The sequence below is a fragment of the Exophiala xenobiotica genome (assembly GCF_000835505.1).
Source record: "Exophiala xenobiotica strain CBS 118157 unplaced genomic scaffold supercont1.3, whole genome shotgun sequence".
Lineage (NCBI taxonomy): Eukaryota > Fungi > Ascomycota > Eurotiomycetes > Chaetothyriales > Herpotrichiellaceae > Exophiala > Exophiala xenobiotica.
Genome location: NW_013562492.1, coordinates 1,924,007 through 1,945,442, shown reverse-complemented (window position 1 = coordinate 1,945,442; position 21,436 = coordinate 1,924,007). Strand labels below are relative to the sequence as shown.

Sequence of the window (21,436 nt, the reverse complement as noted above, 5' to 3'; positions counted from 1 at the left end):
GACCTGTGTAGGTGCTTCTGAAGTGGCGCCAGCCCATGTCCAGCACGCTCGGCAAAGTCCCCTACCTGGACAGCATTCTGAATGGCTGATGAAGTTGCAGATGAGCATTGGACAGTATTGTGTATGTGCCGTTTCTTCTCCTCCTGACAGCAACCTTGATGATTTGTTGGTGGCACAAAATTGTTCGTACAACGGCTCTGGCTTTCTTACTGCGGGTCGAAACCTCCGTCCACCCATGGACATCTATTCTTCGGGAGGAGAAAACAAGCGTAAATCATCTTCCTCATCGAAGCATGACATTCGGGCCGACGTCCCAATACGCCTGAACAGCGAGCCTCGCGTAACGGAAGTCTGTCTGCAAGTCTGCGTTATCCCGTCGCCTTGAGATGGAGAGGGTCCTCGAATGTTGAGATGCCTTGACTGGCAAGGTCATTCTGCAGACTTTCATGATCCTTTGATCGTGTGCCATAGACAGAGTCACTCTGCATCAAGGGTGAAGCAACAGACCTGCCGGGTGGATAGTCCTTGACCTGTGCTGCTATGAGGCCATGTAGGTCGAGCCCTCTAGCATTGAAGCACGTTTCATGGACTTCTGAAGATGTTGATTTCATACTCTCTGCTCGATCTTGTTGTGATTGGTGATGAGCACAGCTCCATTCGTCCCTCATCCTCTCCGGTCTCGTTTGCTCCTCCACCTTCCACCTCTCCCTCTTCCTCGATCACCTCTGAACGTGAAGTCTTTTCGTACATCTTCTTCTCTTCTTTCTAAATCTGCCACCCTGTCTCGCCTGTGAGCTTCACCACCCTTGTCGCCTGCTGGTCCACCACTTCTGAGGTGGACTCCAAATTTGCAGTTCGGTCCGTCTGGGCAGAAGCCAGCCATGTAGAATTCACAGAGCTTTCTCCTTACGTGTCTCTTTCCGCATCTTGGACCCTTTTCGCAGAAACCTTTATTGTAGTCCTCGCACAATGGTAGTTTCGAACCCTCCTTGACATGAACATAGAGGCACTCGTCTCCGTTTTGGCAATACCCATTCTGGTTGTAGAATTGACATTCGCTCATCTTTCGCAGGTTGTATTCGTGGAGGTAGTCACAGGCATCACCTTTCTTGCAAAGTCCCTTGAGCCAGTGCTTGCAGACATAGTTGTCGTTCTGGCGGCCATAGTGATGTTGAGGTTGCTGAGAGGGTGTGGGATGACGGTCAGCGCATCTACGGCCGCGCGGACAGTGTCCGGTCGCGGCGTATTCAGGGCAGACTGGGACTGTTGAAGCAAGGGCAGCGACACCGTTGGAACGGAGGAATGGTGTGAAGCTGAAATTGTACGTGGGATATGGAGAGGCGTTGTTGGTCTTCGCGATCGACTCGACGGCTCCAGGAGTGCTGTCAGTGGCTACCGAAGCCATATTGCTTGACACGGGTAGGATGAGACGACGAAGAGATTGTTTCCGCAGCGAGAGCGTAACGAGAGCAATCTATTCAAGACGCATCGCTGTGCCTGAGAGGTGCGAAGGCTTGAGAATGGCGAGATGTAGTGTTGGTCACGTTGGTGAATGAATAATGCGCAGACATCTGGAATCTTCCGAGGTATTTCCGGATACCTCTCTGGGATTAGCGTGGATTCTTTGAAGCTCCCCCTTTCCGGCTCTGGGGTCTAACATTCACAACATTCTGCTGTAACGAGAGTCGTAGTTCAGACAACACCGTGGCCAATGATTGAGCCGACGTCTGCTTCGGTTCAATACTGTCTTTGACTTATCAGTCCCCTTCAATTGGGTAAGTGGGTGGTAAGCGTATCCCGACTTGAAGCTGCTGAGGAACGTTGCCGGTGGGGTTGAATTCGGGTACCTGAATGCCCCTCCTCCATCCACATGTGCTTGCAAATGATGGCCCAGTCGCAGTGACCTGCCCTTACGGGAAGATGAAATGCCTCCGGATATGCCGTTGAGCACCCGGAAAGACCCTACCATAGTACTGCCACGGTGGACAGAACACAACCATTGCTGCTACAGTCGCTGCTTGCGGGGCCACTGCAATTTGGTCCTCGTTGCTTCCCCTCCCCCCCCCCACGTCATTCTCGCAAACAATGCGTTTAGAAAACATTCACCTTTCCATTTCCCTCAGTCCGTGGAATCTGTTCTTACTGCTCACATCTGAGGAAGACTACCCACTATCGCCATCAACACAATGTCTGTCTCTACTCAAGCGACGATAGCCTCCTTTGGGGGTAAGCTACTCAAGCTTGCCCACAACTCCTCCACTCTCGGCTGCGAGATGAAATTCAACCTTTACCTGCCTCCGCAAAACACCCAGAACCAGCTCCATAAAGTTCCCCTATTCATCTGGCTGTCCGGCCTGACATGTACCGGTGACAACTGCGCTGAGAAGGGTTTCTTTCAACACGGTGCAAGCAAGAAGGGGATCGCAGTCTTGTACCCAGATACTAGCCCTAGTATGTAAGAGAAATATCATGGGGACACGTACATCTAACATTGCTGCAGGGGGCATCGGCATCAAGGGAGAAGACGACGCCTATGACTTTGGTACTGGCGCAGGATTTTATGTCGATGCTACCGCCGATCCGTGGTCCAAGAACTATAAGATGTACTCGTACATCACCGACGAACTTCCCAAGACTGTCTTCTCGGCCTTCGCCGACCAAATTGATTCCAGCCGAGTGAGCATTAGTGGACACAGTATGGGTGGACACGGTGCTTTGTCATTATACCTGAGGAACCCTGGCAAATACAAGAGTGTCAGCGCATTTGCTCCAATTGCCAATCCTCTGAAATGCCCTTGGGGAGAGAAGGCTTTCAAGGGCTACTTTGGAGAAAGTGATTGGCAAAAGAAGGGTGCCGAGCACGACTCGACCGAACTGCTCAAGAAATGGAAAGGAGGTGACCTGGATATCTTGATCGATGTGGTATGTGAATCTTGTCCGTCCTTGTTGACAGCTTAGCGGTACTGACAATTGTTCAGGGCACTGGCGACAACTTCTACAAGCAAGGCCAACTACTACCCGAAAACTTCATTGCCGCAGCAAAGGAGATCGGACAAGAGAAAGGCGTCAATGTCAGATTCCAGCCAGACTACGATCACAGCTACTACACAATGGCTACGTTCTCCGATGACCACATCGATCATGCTGCAAAATACTTGTTTGCATAGTACGTTAAACAATGGCATTTCAGTATCAAACTGACATGGATAGAAGCGGGAAGAAAAAGGAACAAAGACTTTGATTTTAGCAGTCACTGAAACAAATGTTATCCTCTTTGTCCATCCCACTTACAACCTCTCACTGTCGTGTTCGCCTTTGTTGGAAACGTCCTTTGTTCCTCCACGCAATACAACTCGTGTCATGCTTACGGCCATCCTGCTGCGAAATACGACCCATATTACACCATTCACAGCTTGCCTCAATTATCTTTTCGTCCCTTCGTCAACTTCATCAAGATGCCTGTCCTCCCAACAGAGAGTCTTAACTATGAGTACCTCGCTGCAACCAAAGATGTATGGTCCGCCTTTGCTCAAGCCAAGGACTTCTGGTATGAGAAGAGAAGCTTCGAAGCAAAGCCCAACATACAAGTCTCCAGATCGCTAGACGAGAATGGGGACCTCTTCGACAACTCCCAAGTAACCCCTTTTTGCTTTCTATCACGTGACGAGGCTGTGCCTGATCCAAATTCACAGGCAGATGCTGCAGATTGGCACTTCCTTTCAATGGACGCAGTCACACAAAGTTAAAGGTCATACAAAGACGCTATTTACAACAGCTTATCAGAACAATAAACCAATCATGCGATCGACATGGACTTGACAATGACAGAATACCCGACAATGGCTTCCCCAGCTCCGCTTCCAGCTACTGCAAGCCGGCGTCTTCTTCGAGCGGAGGACGAGGCCCCTAGAATGAAGCACAAGCGAGGCCTTGTCCTTCTCACTGAGAGGCCTACCCTGGAGTAGTGTGCTTTCAGCGGGCACAGTCTCTCGTCAGGGAACTCCTAATCTCGTCGAAAAGAAGACATCGAACATGAGTATCGGCAGCAGCGCCCAGACATAGATTGTGTTTGGCACTGTCTTACACCGCCCTCATACATATATATATCAACCACCCAAGAAAGCCATTATGTTCTGGGGGGAGCACTGACGCCAAAGGCACTTGATGCACTGGCCGGAGCACGACAAGGTGGTGAATTCGCTGCCTCAATGAGCTTCTCTGCGTCCGTCACCATTATCTTGCGCAGACAATGCGAGCGACTTCACTGCCTCGCCTTACAGACAACTTGTTTACGCGTCACATCGACTGCCTTTTTCCCTCGACCGCCTACTCTTGTTACCTCGCGATGTTTATCTTCGGATTCCGTCGACAGGAAACGGTTTTGTCTTCTTTCTCCTTCCTGCAACGTCTGACACAACCATCTGCAGAATTCTGCTATACTCCATCCACTGTCCGGAAGGTTCGACCACGCCCAGCAAGCTCAACCATCCGATTCAGTGCTCCAGTATGCCTCGAGACAACAACGGAGAAGTGTACGAGTACCGCTCGCTGGACGAGCTTGTACGCTACTCTGAGGGCATCATTGGACCGAGGACAACAGCATACGGCCCATATGTCCGTCCAGACTTCTATGGCGCCGTTGGTCAGACTCCACGACCACGTCTACCTATTCAGATACATGGTAGAAATGCACAAGCAGAGGAAAGAGAAAGACAGCGGGCTACAGCCACAAGAGTCTTGCCGGCACTTCGGAGGCTACAGACCAACTTGGCGACGCCAAATACAAGCTCGCACCCATCACCCAACCCTCCCCAGACTGTGGTAGTGTCAGCCACCCCAACTACCGCGCGTTCTGGCCGCTTCGCAAAGGTGCCCACTCTGTCGCCAATCACTGAGATTGACCCAGAGAGTACGCCACGAGCCAAAGGCCACACTGGCAGTGTCCCATCGACGGCCATCGTGACGCCAAGTCCCTTGGAAAGAAGAGGCAGCCAGACAGAGGCGCTCTCGCCAAACACACGCGAGATGAAGATACAGGATTTCAAGGAGGGTGTTCGATCGGCACGCCTCAAGCAAGAGGAGAGGAACCGGAACGCGGAGGCTGCCAAGGAGAAATGAGCAGCCAGTCTTGATGGAGCGAGGAAGGAAGCTGAATACCAAAGGAAGCAGTGAGTTAGAAAGGTGACGCTCCTGGAGAGCATCATAACCTAGAAAATAATGAAAGTTAACCAACCCGTATCACTTCACTGTTGTAAGGCGTAAGGCTGGCGTGGACCCTAGATCGAGAGCTAAGCCCAATTCGTGTGCGCCGAGCCATGCATAAGACAGGGCAGCTTGCAGCATATCCAATGTAAATCGGTTACAGAGTCTGCAAGCTGCATCTAAACTTGTATTGTCGCACATTTCGGCCGTTGCGACCAATCTCATGGCCTACCGAGGATGCGGAGGGTTCGTTCATCACAGTTGGGGCTGGGGTACTTGCCCAGCCTGATGTCCGTGACCATCTCGAGGGTTTGGACGACACCTCACCGGTTGCGCAGCCTGCTCTTCGTTGCGCTCACAATGGAATGGATCCAGTGACTCTAGCCGCAGGCATTGGAGGCGTTGCCCGCCTTGCTGCCAGTATTGGTCAAGCTCTTTTCAACCTTTGTGACAGTGTCAGCCTTGCGACCAGAGAATTTGAAGTCTTCAGTCAAGAGGTCAACACCTTTGCTACTGTCTGGATTGTAGTCCAACCATGCCTGACCGATCCCAGCGTCACCCTCTCGGGCCCTTTGATCAGGGCAATTGCCCGTATCGTAAACGATACTCGAACTATCCTAGTGGATCTTCGGGCAACAGTGGCTCTGTTCAGCGATGAGAATGATACAGAGTGTAAGGTGATGCAGAGCAAATTTCTGCGCATCACCACCTCTCCGGAAGAACAGCGACAACGCCGCCTCGAAAAATTCTTGAAGCGAAGCAAAACAGTTTTACAACGAAGTCAAATCATACAGAGAAGAGAGAGTTGAGATGTACAGGCATGACGCATTCCAAGAACGAATCCGTCGATCCATCATCGTGGTGGCCCAGCCGCAAATGTTCCCATGTAAAGGTGTAGGTAACATGTGTCAGTGTGAGATCTCACATAGGTATCCGTCTTGTCGCTCCCAGGCCTCACCATCTTCCAAAAATCCAGATAACGGGCGGCACTACCAGCTCCACCGCCGTGGCTCCTACTACCAAACCAGAGCCGAACCCATGGAGTACTCCAGAAATTGATCTTCCAATCCCAGAAAGGACCATGACAGCTCCAAGAATTGCCAACGGAACGCGTCGAGTGCGGAGGTCATTGCTTGCCCACCAGAGCATCGCTCCCCAGCCTGCCCACATCCCACCAAGAAACCGAATCTGGCTGTCGGCAAACACTGCTGCAGCAGAATTGACAGGAAACGAGACGCCAGTGGTGCGCTCTACTATTCCGACGCCCAAGAGAACGTCCGAGGTACCGGTGATTAGGGCAAAAGCAGAGCCCACTTTAAAGAACGACGAAAGCGCTGCCATTTGGTCCACCTGGATATGTTTTCGTAGTTCGAAATTCAAGCTGTAGGGCAATGCCACTCATGGAGGTTGAGGTGTATCAATCGTATAAGAAGAGATGCCACTGACTTACCAGGCACCTTCCGTTATATATGTCCACATATGGAAGAACTAACATCGGCAGCCTGTAGATCCGCCGGGTAACGGTAGTCCGTAAGCCTTCATATCGAGGTCTTCGAGTCAGCTGCGGCCGTAAGACCTCTCACCTCGAACGGCGCATACCGGAAGCTCCACTGTTTGAGAGCGAAGAGCCGCTGTGAACGTCCTATGAGCGCACCGTAGGTAGCGCTGAAAATACGGGCAAATGCTCAAGGCGGATGATAGGGGCATCCAGTTGGCACTCGGCAAGTTCGGTACCAGTGATTGCTGTAAAAGCAGCATGCTTGAGGCTGCCAAGACTGGATGATTTCACAGCGGGTGGGCAACGTTGAACTTCACCCGAGTCCTAGTCATTTTCAAGTGGGCCGGCCACAACTGCGATGACTACCTGCAACATTCTCGTATATCGGAAACGAAATTCGACATCTATGCTGTGAGATTTGTTGATTCAAAAGGAGCATTTTGCAAGGAAACATCTCACCAGCACCGTCATGGAATAGTCCAGGAAGCACGTGCTTCCACTTCTGGTCACCCAAATGCGGTGACTATATCATTCGACCAGTGTTCCGGAATTTGTAAGGTGGGTGAGGAACACTGGCATTACCTGATGGATGACCAGGTAGGTCATTAAGTTGTTGCGTGCCATGCTCATCTGACAAGCCTTTCTAGATCATCTCGGCGATTCAGATCGCTTACGATCCTGCCTCCGATCCCACTCTCAAGCGACAGGCATTTGACTATGTCAATCAGCTGCGACAGGAACCCTCAGCATGGCAGCCATGCCTCTCCATATCACTCCAAATCCCACGTCAGCCTATGGTCATCCGCGTCTTTTGCCTCGATATTGTCAACAATGCCTTGCAAGCAGGACTGGTGGATCAGGCAGGCTTGAAGACCATTAAAGACCAGCTCATGACATACCTGCAAAAATCCTACGGTTCAACTTCTGAGGAAGAGACTCCAGATCCAGGCACCATTGTCAATAAATTCGCTCAGACCGTAACTCTTCTCTTTGCTGCTTTCTACGGCTCCGGATGGAATACTTGCTTCGACGACCTCCTGGCTTTGACCTCAAGAGAGACTGGCTCGAGGTACAACTACCCGGGTGTAGTATTCTACCTCACAGTACTCAACTCCATCCACGACGAAATAGGAGACATTCTATTATCGAGATCTCCCGATGAGCAGGAGAGGGCAACCACACTGAAAGATCTTGTTCGACAGCGGGATGTCCAGAAAATCGCGCGTTCGTGGGAAGAAATCTTGTCACAATGGAGAAGTTCCAATGATGTTGTGGCCGAGTTGTGCCTGAAGGCCGTGGGAAAATGGGTCAGCTGGGTGGACATCTCCCTCGTGGTGAACCAACAGATGCTTGAATTGTTATTCCACCAGTTGGAGCGAGCTCAAAAGGTCAATCCACGACCCGGCGAGGAGCTAGCCCGTGATGCTGCCGTCGACGTCTTCACTGAGACCGTTGCGAAGAAGATGCCTGCTGCGGACAAGATCAACATGATCACCTTTTTGAACCTCGAAACTGTCATCTCGCAGCTTGTCACATGCCCACCCTTGAGGGATAGCAGAGCGTCAAACTACGATGTAGACCTCGCAGAGACTGTGGCCAAGCTGGTCAACACTATAGTGGCAGATCTCGTCAAGATACTGGACACTGAGAATCAGAGCTCCCCAACATGGGCTAAAGCCGAGCAGCTTCTCGCAGCTTTCCTCCCCCATCTGCTCCGGTTCTTCTCGGATGTGTTTGACGAAGTCTGCTCAACTGTACTGACCGCCATGAATGACGTTCTTGCATTCCTCCGACGGACAGGCGCAGACACAGGGTCCGACCAACGGGCAGCCATGCTCCTGCCCATCATCAAAGCAATTTTCACCAAGATGAGGTACGATGACACAGCCGATTGGAATCAGGAGGATGAACAGACCGACGAGGCCGAGTTTCAAGATCTGAGGAAAAGATTGGCCTCTCTTCAGTCAGCCATCGCTGGAGCCGATGAGCGACTCTATGTCGAAGCAATCTCGACCTTGGTCCATGACACGTTCCAAAGATTAAGAACAGAGGGCTCGCAATTGGACTGGCGCGACCTTGATCTCGCCCTACATGAAGTCTTCTTACTAGGCGACGTCGCAGGCAAAGGTGGTGGTCTGTATCAGAAGAACAAACCGAATTCTCCAGCAGCCGAAAAGCTAATTCAATTGATGCTGGAGATGGTTCAGTCGAGTAAGTTGTCAGTCCCTTTCGTGATTGATCTGCTTGTTGATCTTCCACAGATGTCGGCTCTTTCGGCCATCCTGCGATTCAGCTGCAATTCATGGAAATTTGTGTCAGACACAGCAGTTTCTTTGAGAAGCAGACTGAGTATATCCAGCCCGTCTTGCAAAATTTTCTCGAACTTGCACATCACCCAAGTCTAAAGGTCAAGGCTCGAGCATGGTACCTAATCCAACGGTTGATTCGTCAATTGCGGACCCACCTTGGAGATGCTACCGAAGCAGTGGTACAGAGCCTACAGGACCTTCTTACTGTGCGTGCAGAGCTTCCGAACGAATCAGACGGAGATGATATGTCGTCGGACAATGAGTCAACCACAGACTCGACCTTTCAGAGCCAGCTGTATTTGTTTGAAGCTATTGGATGTATATGTGGCTCGACTTCAGCTGGACCGGACAAACAAGCTCAATATGTGCAAGTCATTATGCAACCTCTTTTCTCCGACATCGAGCGCAACTTGGAGGCTACAAGAACTGGAAATGAACTTGCGAACCTCCAGATACATCACTCAATCATGGCCCTTGGCACGGTAGCGCGAGGCTTTTCAGAGTTCACTCCGGGGTTTGCTTCGCAAGCTGTCGGGGCCGAGCCTACATCTCAAGCCAAACAAGCATTTGCTCAAGTTGCCGAAGCTACGTTGGTTACCTTGACCGCTCTTAAGTCATCATTCCAGATAAGAACAGCTGCGAGATTCGCCTTTGCACGTTTAATCGGCATCGTCGGCACACAAATGATGCAGCAATTACCTCAATGGGTGGAAGGCTTGTTAACGGAATCTTCCACCAGAGACGAGATGGCTCTTTTTCTACGATTACTGGATCAAGTCATTTTTGGCTTCAAGAACGAGATATCGGATTTCCTGGATCGACTCTTCTCAGGCCTTCTTCAGCGAGTCTTTGCCGGGATGTCTGCGGGCACCTCGGGCACTGACGACGAAATCGAGTTGGCCGAGTTGAAGCGAGAGTACCTAAATTTCTTGATGGTTATCTTAGGCAACGATCTCGGATCTATCCTAGTCAGCGCCACCAACCAACCGATCTTCGAGTCTGTAATCAGCTCAATAGAGCAGCTTGCAAGAGATGTGGAAGATTTCCCCACGGCGAAGATGGCGTTCATCCTGCTATCCAGAATGTGCACCGTCTGGGGTGGACCTGATGTGGTCGCCGCCAATGGTCCTGTCGGGGGCACTGTAACTGGGCCTCAGCCGGCTCTACCAGGATTTGACCAGTTTATGATCACTCGGTTCTCCCCATTGTGCTGGAGTTTACCGACTAATCCATCTTTCAACAGTAAGGATGCACAGGCTCGCCAAGCACTTTCTGAAGCGGCCGGGTTACAGAAGACAATCTACACCAAAACTGGCGAGCAATATTTGTCTTGGCTACAGGAAAACGAGCTCCGGACGATGGGCATGAATGACACCATGATCAATGAGTACTTACAGAAACTGACGACCTTGGAATCTAAGGCGTTCAAGGCCTTTTTTGCCAAATTCATTGCACAGGGAGGACAGTTGTAAAAAGCGGGAGATGCATTAAGGAACGGAGTGACGTTGCATGACCTGCATATGATACCAAACACCATTTGAGACGCGTTATGCAGCATCCACGATGGTTGTGGCCAATATCGAAGAGCGCTTTTAATACCTTTAGAAAATAAATATTTTGATGCATACAGTGTTCCTCGAAGATTCGTGGTCGAGTTGTCACATGCTGCTTTAGATGGATTAAATGCCAAGGCTGCGGCAAACCTTCCTAGAGAGCAACCCACAATTTGGTAAATTCATGAACTTTCAACATTCGACGTCAATCGACATTAAGAACACAAAAGCTGCGCGTTCTATCAGGTCACTGAAGTCGTCGAGATGGCCAGTAAGTCGCTGCAATGAGGAAGTTGGAAAAACGGTCTGACCACAAAACAGAATCAAAGAACTCGTCCCAGCACAACCAAGCCAAGAAGGCTCACAAGAACGGGTAAGGACACGCACTCCTGTTGCCGAGGATTGCTCCTCTCCTGCAACAGATGCGAATATGACCGACTGACTTTCAATTCGACTATAGCATCAAGAAGCCAAAGACCCACAGATACCCTTCGCTCAAGGGCACAGATCCCAAGTTTCGAAGAAACCACAGACATGCTCTGCACGGAACGATGAAAGCGCTCAAGGAGGTGAAGGAGGGAAAGAGAGATACGGCATAAACATACAAAAATATGGGTTGGGTCCTCGGGTACGATGAGAGAATGGGCGAAAGCATTCCAACCGGCGTTATGAGCCTGGCCGAATCGACCAACAAATGAGCAGACCAAGACAAGGAGGATGAGGTGCGAATCGTCAGCATAATCCAGCAAGGAATAGGAATGGCGTTACGCTCCCGCAGCTCTCAGAAGCAAGCCGAGAAGAAAATGAAGACGAATGCCTGTCCCTTTCCCCGTCCATTGAGCCGATGTGAATCTCTGGAGACCGTGAGTGGTTCTTGTTTGATCGCTGGGTCCCCCTCTTTCGATGGCATTTGTGTGTACAGCGTCGCGCCTCCTTACTCAATGCGCGATGTCTGAAGGATAATATTCTATCGTGCCTATATGAACACCTGAACCTCCCAATTACCAAACACTTACCTTCAAAACCATGGAGGCTGGTGCATGGACGGGAGGTGACATCCCTAGCGACAGAGACTCTTGCTGTCATGTTCTGCTCTGTCACAAGCCGAGGCAGACCGAGGGCTGTGAGTCCAGGTGCACCAAATCCTCTCATAACGCTTTCTGGCGGGCCCTGGGAGAAAGCATGTCCTGCTTTGCGAACATCTAGCGAACATTGGCTTGAGAAACATGTGTCGCTCCATTATCACGACAGGACTGAGTCAGTTCCTGCTCTGAGTCAATGCAATGCACCTCCTCCCCATAACCACAAGGATTCGCTCCAGCTCTGTTTCTGATACATCAATGCGAGTACACCGAACGCGACTTCCTTGCACACACGACACCATGACATTTGCTTTCTGCTTCCCATGTTTCTCATCCCGCGTCATTTCGCTTACATTTGGCTGAGAGACGGACTATCAGACGCCACACATAATGTTCGTTTGACGAGGGCAAGGGTTTCTGCTCCTTGCCCTGGTCTTTTCGTCATTTCAAAGAATTCTTATGAGGAAATTGAGCCGCCTTCTGACAGTGTTCCCTGCCTCTATCATGTCCTTTTGCACATATACCTCCATATGGTCATAGCAAACGCGTTCAATCCTGGTAAGCGAGACGTCGGGCCTCGAAGTGCTCGTCAACGCGGTGGGTTTGAAATTTGCAATCCCAGTCACCGCCAGCACTCGCACCACAAGCTCGACAGGCTCCAACTTCAAGGATGTGCACGATGGGCAGGGGAAATACACCAGAAAATCGCGCAACCATCTCGTCCCAGGCCATGGATGCCACAGTGATCAACAATTCCTCGAAAGTCTCCCTTATGGCCCATCTAGATATACACCCGGCAGGAAAGTGATGTCCTCTACTACCAGCTGTGGCACCTGCTGCCATACCGACACATCTGCAGATCTCCCCCCTCGAGCTACGGAGGATTGACTGCGGGATACCATATCGATATCGCAATTGCCCCTCACTTGCTGAGGGTGCATGGTCTGAACGCTTCTGGCTTTGCACATGGCGCGGAAATCCACCATTGAGAAAGTTCTCGAAAAGCCACCACGGACGTGTGAAACAACGGTATGCATAGTGCATGCAGCTGCGAGGAAGAAGCATTTTTGACGAGGAGCCCGTAGTAAGCGCTCCTGCGCTAGGGGTTCATTCCAAAAGTGGAATAGGGAGTGCTCGGTGAGCTCGGCACCTAAGCCTTGCACAGAGTCGGTCCTGACACATCTCGGAGATTTCTACTGCTTAAGCATTCTGCAGACGCCACAACTGTGCATGGCTGCTTAGGCTCAAAGAATATTGAGATCCGCTGTCAGTTTACTCAAAAGATCGATCGATGACATTGGGTGCTAGCAGGCGTGGAGGTGCCACAACTTGCACACGGCACGCCGTCAACATGACAAAGTCACAATGTGCTATGGGAGAGCTGTTATGCTTGACGCTGGGTCAGCTCTTCTGAGCTCGCCGGCAGGCCTGAAGAAAGCTCAGAAAATATCGAGGTAACAGAGCTTGGCCTCATGAAATGCCCCAAATCCTTTGGTGGGACACAAGTAAGCTGCTGGAACGCCTAACCTCTACCCCATAAGGTAGTCCAGCCCAACTCCTTTTCAACCACCCTTGAGCTTTACGGCAATTATCGTCTTGGGCTCCTAGCTATGTGGCTGCTGCACTTTCGCGCGTCGGACAGACCCATGGCGGAGTGAATGCTTGTTTAGCGAGGGTTTGACGTGAAGAATGCTGGTATTGCTGACCGGCATATCTGCATGGGTGTCTTGCGCCTACGGTGCAAGGAAGGGAAGAAGTCGGTCTAAGATCATCGACAATCCGGCTCTGCGAGCCATGGCTATAGAGTCCATTAACTCGGAAGCAACGGCCTGATCACCAACAGCATGACGCCGGCTTGGGGACGAGCAGTTGATATGCTTGGATGATGAGCAACAGCAAATGATTTTCCTGGCACCCTTGCTGATCTCCTTTTTGTGCGTCTTAACTTCTCTCAACGTTGCATCGAATGGATGCTACGTGCGGATGGTACCCCGGACTCTCCTGAGAAAGCCAGCAAGATACGCAGTAAACGCCTATTTGAGCCTTGATCAACAACAACGGCATTAGTTGTTTGATCCCACGAAAACGTGGCACTCTGCTGGAGTTCCATTGCTACCCTGCCAATCACTTAGCAGGGGCCTGTGACTTGCTAGGCTGATCTCAGCCTCATCTTCAGTCCGCCTGAATCAATTATGCGACCGCCACCTCCTTCTGATGTGGTCCAGGATCTATTGGATGTCCATGATATACACATCTGGTAACGACAATGAACGAAGGCGTTCTACGCAATTGCTGGGGCGAAGAGATGAACGTGGTCCAACATCTAGATACTTGGCGATTCGTCGCTCCGGGGTGTTCCATGACGACTCTCTCGGTGCACTGTTTCAGACCCCTGGAACAAGAGACGAACTCAACAGCCTCGTCCAGACGAATAGTCGGAATGCCACGTTCCAGCTACATCGTAGATGGCAGCCCGAAGAAAACAGAGAACGGATTCTCTGCCTCGTGTGCATGTGCCACAGAAGATGTTGCCAATTTTGGTTCTCGCACTTCAAGGCGATTTGTGAGGCGAGAAAGCATTTTGAGTCGACGACAAGAAAACCCTTCGAACGAGCTTCAGACCTCAATGATGAAATATCTGCTCCGGCAGATATTTACCGGACCTTCAAATTCCCGTGGATCTCCTTGTCCGCTTCGAGGTCCCAGATTTGACAGGCTCGCATCCCGCTGACATACATATTCTCAAACACTTCCACCCCTGCATGGGCCGGAACAGCTTCAGAAATCCCCAGAGGCGAACGAACCTTGATCAGACTTCAGCTTTTGCACTCGGCATAATGGCGGAATCTAGAGCGGGAGCCTCGTTCAAAAATCGGGGGGCGACTTCCGATCCATGAGTTCCTGTCGAGTGCCAAATGCCAAACATGAGAGTCATCTAACACGTGGTAATAACAATCCTGACATTGTCACGTCAAGTGACTACACCCGGACATCGTGGAAAAACTAGGGGAGCGTCGCAAATCAAGTTAATTCCCGACGCCATAGCAAACCTATGCTCCTACAGTCCTTAAGCATGTTCGGGTAGATCTAAGACAAGACATAGAGGTTTCGATGTAGAGCATGTTAATTGAGCTCTCGAAAGAGTCTGGTTCTCCTCTCAGCCGGCCACGTCTTCAGTATCCCGCTCTTCAGCTTGTTCGAATACTGACATGCTCATCTCTATCTCCTCGCGACTATCCCGCCCTAGATGAATCCACTTCCAGGGCCTTTTCGCTCTCTCTTCTTCGACACAAAGTCTCAAAAGGCAATCAGGATCCAGCCTCCTCGCCTCCAACGATAAATTGACTAACGTGGGTATATCTTCCGCCGCTCTTCCTCTTCCTCGTTCTTTGTATAATGGTTTGATAAATCACATGGAGGCTTCTCTGAAACGGAGAGTCCGTTTGACCTCCTAATGCTCGCTTTCTCTTTCCGCTGTGAAGCGACGCTCCAGTAGTATTGAAATCTTCTAAGAAAACATAACCCTGAATCAAGGGACCAAGACTGCCAGCCGGGTTGACTTGGCTCCTTGGCTTCCGAAAAGGTGATGGACTTGTGGCAGGGTCCCTGCTGTACAATAATGCAATTACGCTTTCCCGCGCCCCTGCTATGCCGCTTGATATAATACAAACATCTCTTGAAGTATCCAGACCTGGCGAGATCGTGGTCGTTGAGGGGTTGGTGGTGGTCCTTGAGTAGGTAGTATACGTTGTAGGTGCCCAAGCCAAAATCGCTGGATTGTGACATTCGTCAAGCTCGCAAGTTTGTCGTCCTTGGTGCCAGCTGCTCATTGATGAGACGTATATATTCATGAATGATGAACGGACTATCGCTTGTTGCTGAGGGGATTATTCATCCTGGATAGCTCTTCATGTCGTAGGCGACCCCAGGGCTGGCGTGGGTCGATCTCGGATCCCAGTCTTTCTGTTGACTTGGAGGTCTCGGGTAGGAATAACTCGAGACGGGGTTGACGTAGGCACGGGCAGTGCCAAGATAGTCCTGCTTCAAATCTGGTCCCGGAGACATTCCTTCCCGAGGGTTGGGACTTAGGACTCGATCTGGGGTTCTGATGTTAAGTTGAGTCCCCGTTCCGCTTAGCATTTCGTACGTACGAGGGTCGTTCGAGAGATGTCTGGCATCAGCCGAGACGAATTCGTTCTTCTTGCGTCCAAATTTGGTCCTGAAAAGTTCCAGCCAGCCATGCAACATGGACCAACGGCCCAAGAACATCAGGCACCAAAACCCGCTTAGCTGTTATAAGGGTAAGCCAAAGATCAAAACAAGTATGGAGAGGACCTCACCCCGAGAATGATGAGCACGGCCAGCACCACGCCCTCAGACTTGACTAAGTCTTTTGCTAGTGGCAAGCACTGGTTCTTGTCACCATTTGTGGTGGCCAGACAGGTGATCCAAGGCGTGGCATTGTGGATCAGCTCCTGGTTGATCTGGCTGCTGTTGTCCATCGACACGAACACCACAGAGAAAAATACGACCTCTGCAATAATGACAACAACAAGACTTGCACCACGCCATTGAAGCTCGATGACTCGCTTGACTCGGCGGAAGGCCTGCCTCGCCGACAGTGTCCTCATACTGCCCGAGTAAGTTGGGGCTTGAGAGCTTGTGTTGGTCGTGGTCTTATCATCGAGGAGACTCCTCACATAGACCTGGATGCAGTAGCCGATCGTGATGAACTGGAGCACCATTGCGAGGGCGGCAAAGGCCAACAACGGGCCCCAGAAGTCCTGCAGCGCGTCTTTGTGGTTGATATGACAGACATTCCCAAAGCGAAAAGAAACTCCAGTCAAGCTCAAAGTGAGTGCTAAGCCAACGGCTGGAATGATCCAGCCAAAGGCTAAAGCCCCGTAGAAGAATTTGTCTCCAGGGCTCACTTCCCAGCAAATCTGGAGGTGGAGCGAGAGCGCACGACAGAAGACCCAAACGATTACAGCCCAACCACCGAACATCAAAAAGGCGCCGCTGATTGCGCAAACTCCGCTGGTGCGCATGTCGTTGGGAGTGATTTCGTTGAAGCATTGCTCGGGTCTCCCGGCAAGTGGTACGATAAAGGCGAGCTGGCAGCAGTGTCAGCCCAGGGCCCATGTCCAACTCCATGTCACAAACCTCAATGAAGATGACACCCAGCGCCAAGCAGACACTGAGATAATGCCTGTGGGTGAATTTGACAGGGAGTACAATGAACGAGAGCATCAGGTATATCGACAGGACGAATGCTGCCACATTGACCCAGTTCGCAATCTCTGTCCGGCTTTCGAATCCTGCACTAGGCTCAGTAATCGTCCATCAAGTCCTTCGAATGGAAAAGGTACCATCACGGTAGGTCCAGTCGGTAGTTGGACAGGGCAAGCAACATGTGTAATTGCCAGTCAGGGGCATACAAAAGCGCCCAGATATAACTGAGAACATCAGCACCATTCTCGGGTAGCTATGCTGGACGGGCGGATACGTACAGCCACCTGTGTCTGGAAAGGCGCTCTCTGCGAAAAAGGGAGCAAGGCATAAACCCCGAAGTTCAGAGGACGTGGCCATATGTAGCATGTGTTAGGCACCGCACCAGAACAAATGATACTATGTGCTCATGACTGCGGCTCGAAATTTTCGGATTTGCGAGGATTGAGAGGATATTCGTCCAGCTCGAGCGCGTGACTGAGGATGAAGGTGGTGTAAAAGAGTGGATGTGGAAAGGGTGTTTGTAATGGTGGGTGGGTGGGACGAATATGAAGGGTTCAGGTCGCTCTCAACAATGTATTGTCAAGGAGGGATGACAGAGCACTCTCGGGAAAGGATCGAGACACGCAAAGGAGCAAAGCTTTGAGTTGTTGAAGAGGGAGATGTGTCAGGGCTTACCCATGTTCACTATGACGAGAACGAGGATTCGGCGGGGTGGAGGATGCTGGCTTGCTGGGAATCGGAATTAGTGGATATTCATTGGCGGGTGGTACAGGTGCCTGGAGGTCTGGGACCTGCAGCTGAGAAGGAAAACGTTCGTCTAGCGGTGTCTTGGGTGGTGAAGTAGGTACTCCGTACGACGGGGAGACGATGGTTTCCTTGAGGTAGCATGTCGTGAAAGTGGATTCGATACGAAAAGCCGTGGTGGAGAATGGCTGCCAGGCACGCTGCACCCACTTTGTATGACTGGTACGGGTTAGAGCAAAGAGACCCAATGGCCGGGCTCAAAGAGTGAGGCCGAAAAAGGCAGCGGGCAAACAAAGGGACGAGAAGGTGCGATCAGAAGGGCTCAAGTCGCTGAGAGCATTGAGTGGCGCGATGCATTTTCCGCTCGTTATCCTTGAGCCATGTTTTTCGCCAATTAAGAATAGATCTGGAATTGCTCAGTCGCTGCCTCAGCAGCCGGCGTGTTGCAGCAAACGGCCAAACGCCTGGTCGACCAACGGTTGTGCGAGAAGTAACGGTACAGGATAAGGCCGAGAGCAAATTGCGACCGAGAAAGTGAAGAATTGCGTAGGATTGGATAGAGAATACGACCTTTCGCCAACGCGTTCAGGTGTCGGGAAAATGAGACCAGGGGTACGGAGTACATGGAGGACACCAGGGGACATGCGAGCGCTAGCAAGGGTCTCCACCAGGTACCAGGGGCCCTTGGAAGTCAGGAGGAAGACCGCCATGAGTTGGAATGATGATTGGGTTGCATCCAGGCCCAGGTCAGCTTTTGTCTGACATGATTTTTCATGCCGCGGAACGCTTGAAAGCGGACAAGATAAGCGATCCGGGTTGGCGAGGGACAGTGTTGCGAAGCTGGTGCGATGTTGGCGGATGTTGATGAAGCGGGAGATGATATATTGGACGATTGAATATATGTGTGCGAGAGACGAGGAGGGTAAATGATGACTTTCGTGCTGGAATAGTTTTGACCATCTCTGCTCGCTGCTGCTCAGTGTCATAGGCGTGTGTGTGCCTTTTGCTGTTGCCAAGCCGGGATCTGCCGAGCTGACAGACAAATGTTCCCTCCCCTTCCGGTAGGCAGATGGTGGCAGGAATAAGTATATCCTCGAATCGAGCTGCATTATTCTCATCGCTTCTTTCGCTCTTAAGTCACAGCAACTTCACCAAGCTGTCACCCCGTTAGGTATCACAGGACTCTCTCACCACTATGATGGATGTGGTCGGCTCCCAGCCTTACTACGGCATAGCCGCAGAATCTCGCCTTGTCTTCTGTCATGACAAGTCAGTTTCTGGCCCGATCCGATTCCCCCACACCGGTCTGTCATTCCAGGTGTCAGCGACCACTTATTATGCCGCCACAACTTAGCCCAGGAGCAGGCTGCTGTTGACCGATGAATGTCATCTGTACTGCCTGTTTTTGCATGGCTCTGGCAAATCCCAATTGACTCGCCCATCACATCATGGCCCCTACCAAACCTCTTCCATGCCTGCTGCAGTCCTCTGTCGCCTCAAACGAAGCCAAACATATTCCAGAAAACGAGACATCGGGGTCGAAGGAGCACAGAGCAAACCACACAGTCACAATTAGTTCAGGCAAGGTTTCACCTGTGTGTCGCCCTGGTTATGCATACTAAGATTCGACCTCTGTGTCCAACAGCATATACTCGTCATTGGCCATACGACGCATGCCCAATTCGTAATGGTCCGGCAGTACTAATGCGAGTCAAGCGAACTCTCAACCGTCTTGAGTATTTGCATACTATGAATTCGCTGCATGTAGCCGTACATTTTGCACATGAACTGTCTACCTCATCTTTGTCTAATGCATCAAACCAGAGCGAGAATCGAGTACCTCTTTTGACAAATAGTCAGCGCTTGAGTCGACGAGATCTGCCATACTGACTCTGCCAGTGTGTCTGCCAGGAAACTTTTGAGACACAAGCAGGGAGAACTGGGGCAATGCACGTGGAAGTCAAGGATAGCGCAAAGTGCGAAATCCTGGCCCCAAAAAGTATCCGAAGTACGAGCTGATCTTGAAGATCATCTCTCTTGGGGCGAAACCTTGAAGACGACGATCAGCTGGAACAAAATACGCCTCGGTTGCGTACATTCAACTCCCATCCTCACTGGTCATCATCTCTACATTTTTTGGACGCTTTGTCTATGCGGAATTTTATCATTCGTCAAAGCCACGATGCAGAGCCTTCCTTAGCTCGACACCAAGGATTTGAAAATCTTTCCAATCATGTCACAGACACGGGCTTCTGTCTTTACATTGGTGCTCGCCAACTGTCTCGACAATTGCAATCACCCCGACAAGGTCTCGCGTTCCTTGTCGCCGCTCCAGCTTTCGTACCTCGAAGGCTGTCATCCACACCGGGAAAAGATTGTTGTGCCACAGCGTCAGGAGTCCCCATTTTCAGGAACCCACCAAGACCGTTGGGCTTTTCAAGGCCTGACCCTGTTTTGGGAAATCAGCTAGGTGAGTCCGACCTCGAATTGATCCGTGTATGAGGTCTGGGACTTGACAGGATGACCAATCTCTGGGGCCCATATGTATAGGATGGCCCCACTGGCAAACAGTGGTGTGACGCATGATTGTGCTGCTTTCATCTGGACCTGGCGTGCGGTTGGCAAAGGCCTATTGTATCAACTCGATTACGACCGAGCAAATGGCTGCTGTAGTGTGCCATCAGGTTGAAAGGTGTCGTTAATTCCAAACCCGGATGGTTGTTGAGCCGAAGTATACGTCGGATGTAAATCCATCACGCCTCGTCGGGAGGAGAATCTCAAGCATAGGTTGTCTGCTCAAGTCGCAACTCTTACGCTGCATTTAGCACGCGGTCCTGCATGCCTTGTCAGTGGGAGATCTAGACAATGATAGACAATGAGATTGACGTACCACAAATTGTTCCAGACTTGCCTCAAACAGCTCGTTGTCGACGCCGATACCTCCAGGGTGCTCGACTGGAGACAAGGGATTCTTCACCACATATTCAACATAACAATTTACATATATCTGCTGCAACGCAATCCGCATCGACCCAGACTTTGTGTCTGTGAGCATGACAAATTTGGTATTGGTCGGGGTTTCGTAGTAATGGAGCTTGTACTGCGATGTACGGTAGGAAAGGAAACTGCGCTCTCATATCAGATCAGTCCCGAACCACGGGTTGTGTGTGCCCAACCTGTCATCTTCGCCTCCCAGCTTTCGCACCATATTCCGCAGCGAGAAGACGGTGCCGAAGATGAGCTTAGCATCATCTTCTGCACTCAAACCAGAGCGCGCTTGGAGACCGCCGTTCACATAGGATTGGGAAGATGGCCTGGATGTCTTGCCAGTAGATGACATTAGGGGAGGCAGCCAGCGCCTCTTGTAGATGCACTCAGCTGCATACTGCAATCAGTAGATGCATATGTCAACAGTCAATTGGGTGCGCCTTACCATGGCGGTCGAAGATGTAGAATGAATAGACGACCATTTTGGCGCAATTGATCGTGACCGCTTCTGGGCCAAACCAGCTATATCGCCAAAAAAGGAGATCCCTGTCCACATTCAACTTGACCAGAAACGTCAAGCATGCTCAAGGCAGTAACAGATCTTCTCAATAGCATCAGCGTTTCCGTGGACCGTTGTTGTTGGATCCTAAACAATGATATCGGCAGGATTTGGGGAACGTTGGAGAGGCAGACTGGCAGGTGCAGCCGGACGTTTTTATCACCATCCTGATGACTGCCCTCACTAAGACCATTGCTCGGTACGGCGCACCTGGATCACAGACTCGCCTCTACAAATTTCGATGAGAGGCAGCTATTTATTGTAATGTC

At 51.0% G+C, this 21,436-nt stretch overlaps 9 protein-coding genes across 10 annotated transcripts; 5 read left to right on the top strand and 4 right to left on the bottom strand.

Annotated features, from left to right (window-relative positions):
* Positions 1-765: 765 nt before the first annotated feature.
* Positions 766-1,405, bottom strand: PV05_04925 (uncharacterized protein; the record flags this gene model as incomplete). Its single annotated transcript, XM_013461381.1, has 2 exons — positions 766-864; positions 911-1,405. The coding sequence occupies 2 exons, from the start codon at positions 1,403-1,405 to the stop codon at positions 766-768; spliced, it is 594 nt and encodes a 197-aa protein (XP_013316835.1).
* Positions 1,406-2,186: 781 nt separating this feature from the next.
* PV05_04924 (S-formylglutathione hydrolase) lies at positions 2,187-3,167 on the top strand (the record flags this gene model as incomplete). The annotated part of the gene is made up of 3 exons (XM_013461380.1): positions 2,187-2,451; positions 2,501-2,922; positions 2,979-3,167. 3 exons carry the CDS (start codon positions 2,187-2,189, stop codon positions 3,165-3,167), a joined length of 876 nt encoding a protein of 291 aa, XP_013316834.1.
* Positions 3,168-4,506: 1,339 nt separating this feature from the next.
* On the top strand, positions 4,507-5,118 carry PV05_04923 (uncharacterized protein; the record flags this gene model as incomplete). Its single annotated transcript, XM_013461379.1, has 1 exon — positions 4,507-5,118. The coding sequence occupies one exon, from the start codon at positions 4,507-4,509 to the stop codon at positions 5,116-5,118; it is 612 nt and encodes a 203-aa protein (XP_013316833.1).
* Positions 5,119-5,567: 449 nt separating this feature from the next.
* On the top strand, positions 5,568-6,011 carry PV05_04922 (uncharacterized protein; the record flags this gene model as incomplete). The annotated part of the gene is made up of 1 exon (XM_013461378.1): positions 5,568-6,011. The coding sequence occupies one exon, from the start codon at positions 5,568-5,570 to the stop codon at positions 6,009-6,011; it is 444 nt and encodes a 147-aa protein (XP_013316832.1).
* Positions 5,972-6,710, bottom strand: PV05_04921 (uncharacterized protein). The gene has a single exon (XM_013461377.1). It carries the CDS (start codon positions 6,541-6,543, stop codon positions 6,157-6,159), a length of 387 nt encoding a protein of 128 aa, XP_013316831.1. The 5' UTR covers positions 6,544-6,710; the 3' UTR covers positions 5,972-6,156.
* A 337-nt stretch (positions 6,711-7,047) lies between these two features.
* On the top strand, positions 7,048-10,628 carry PV05_04920 (uncharacterized protein). The gene is made up of 3 exons (XM_013461376.1): positions 7,048-7,297; positions 7,348-8,911; positions 8,962-10,628. Exons 1-3 carry the CDS (start codon positions 7,286-7,288, stop codon positions 10,479-10,481), a joined length of 3,096 nt encoding a protein of 1,031 aa, XP_013316830.1. The 5' UTR covers positions 7,048-7,285; the 3' UTR covers positions 10,482-10,628.
* A 218-nt stretch (positions 10,629-10,846) lies between these two features.
* On the top strand, positions 10,847-11,161 carry PV05_04919 (60S ribosomal protein L29; the record flags this gene model as incomplete). Its single annotated transcript, XM_013461375.1, has 2 exons — positions 10,847-10,935; positions 11,023-11,161. The coding sequence occupies 2 exons, from the start codon at positions 10,847-10,849 to the stop codon at positions 11,159-11,161; spliced, it is 228 nt and encodes a 75-aa protein (XP_013316829.1).
* A 3,533-nt stretch (positions 11,162-14,694) lies between these two features.
* On the bottom strand, positions 14,695-17,704 carry PV05_04918. 2 transcript variants are annotated; one of them, XM_013461374.1, is made up of 6 exons: positions 17,155-17,704; positions 17,014-17,100; positions 16,808-16,962; positions 15,985-16,758; positions 15,796-15,934; positions 14,695-15,741 (listed from the first exon to the last, which is right to left on the bottom strand). In XM_013461374.1, the coding sequence occupies exons 1-6, from the start codon at positions 17,240-17,242 to the stop codon at positions 15,536-15,538; spliced, it is 1,449 nt and encodes a 482-aa protein (XP_013316828.1). In that variant the 5' UTR covers positions 17,243-17,704; the 3' UTR covers positions 14,695-15,535. The 2 variants fall into 2 exon arrangements, with proteins under 2 accessions (XP_013316828.1, XP_013316827.1); XM_013461373.1 differs by having other exon boundaries at positions 14,695-15,934.
* Positions 17,705-19,702: 1,998 nt separating this feature from the next.
* Positions 19,703-21,415, bottom strand: PV05_04917 (uncharacterized protein). The gene is made up of 4 exons (XM_013461372.1): positions 21,054-21,415; positions 20,797-20,998; positions 20,511-20,745; positions 19,703-20,454 (listed from the first exon to the last, which is right to left on the bottom strand). Exons 1-4 carry the CDS (start codon positions 21,088-21,090, stop codon positions 20,431-20,433), a joined length of 498 nt encoding a protein of 165 aa, XP_013316826.1. The 5' UTR covers positions 21,091-21,415; the 3' UTR covers positions 19,703-20,430.
* Between the last annotated feature and the right edge of the window lie 21 nt (positions 21,416-21,436).

Coding starts and splice junctions, on each gene's coding strand:
- PV05_04918 (XM_013461373.1), bottom strand. CDS start 17,242: ATGCTACATATGGCCACGTCCTCTGAACTTCGGGGTTTATGCCTTGCT. Junction 16,759..16,807: donor TGGGTGTCATCTTCATTGAG/GTTTGTGACATG, acceptor CACTGCTGCCAG/CTCGCCTTTATCGTACCACT. Junction 15,935..15,984: donor CCGTGCTCATCATTCTCGGG/GTGAGGTCCTCT, acceptor CCCTTATAACAG/CTAAGCGGGTTTTGGTGCCT.
- PV05_04917 (XM_013461372.1), bottom strand. CDS start 21,090: ATGGTCGTCTATTCATTCTACATCTTCGACCGCCATG. Junction 20,746..20,796: donor CTGGGAGGCGAAGATGACAG/GTTGGGCACACA, acceptor ATGAGAGCGCAG/TTTCCTTTCCTACCGTACAT. Junction 20,455..20,510: donor CAAGTCTGGAACAATTTGTG/GTACGTCAATCT, acceptor CAAGGCATGCAG/GACCGCGTGCTAAATGCAGC.
- PV05_04921 (XM_013461377.1), bottom strand. CDS start 6,543: ATGGCAGCGCTTTCGTCGTTCTTTAAAGTGGGCTCTGCTTTTGCCCTA.
- PV05_04920 (XM_013461376.1), top strand. Junction 8,912..8,961: donor GCTGGAGATGGTTCAGTCGA/GTAAGTTGTCAG, acceptor GATCTTCCACAG/ATGTCGGCTCTTTCGGCCAT.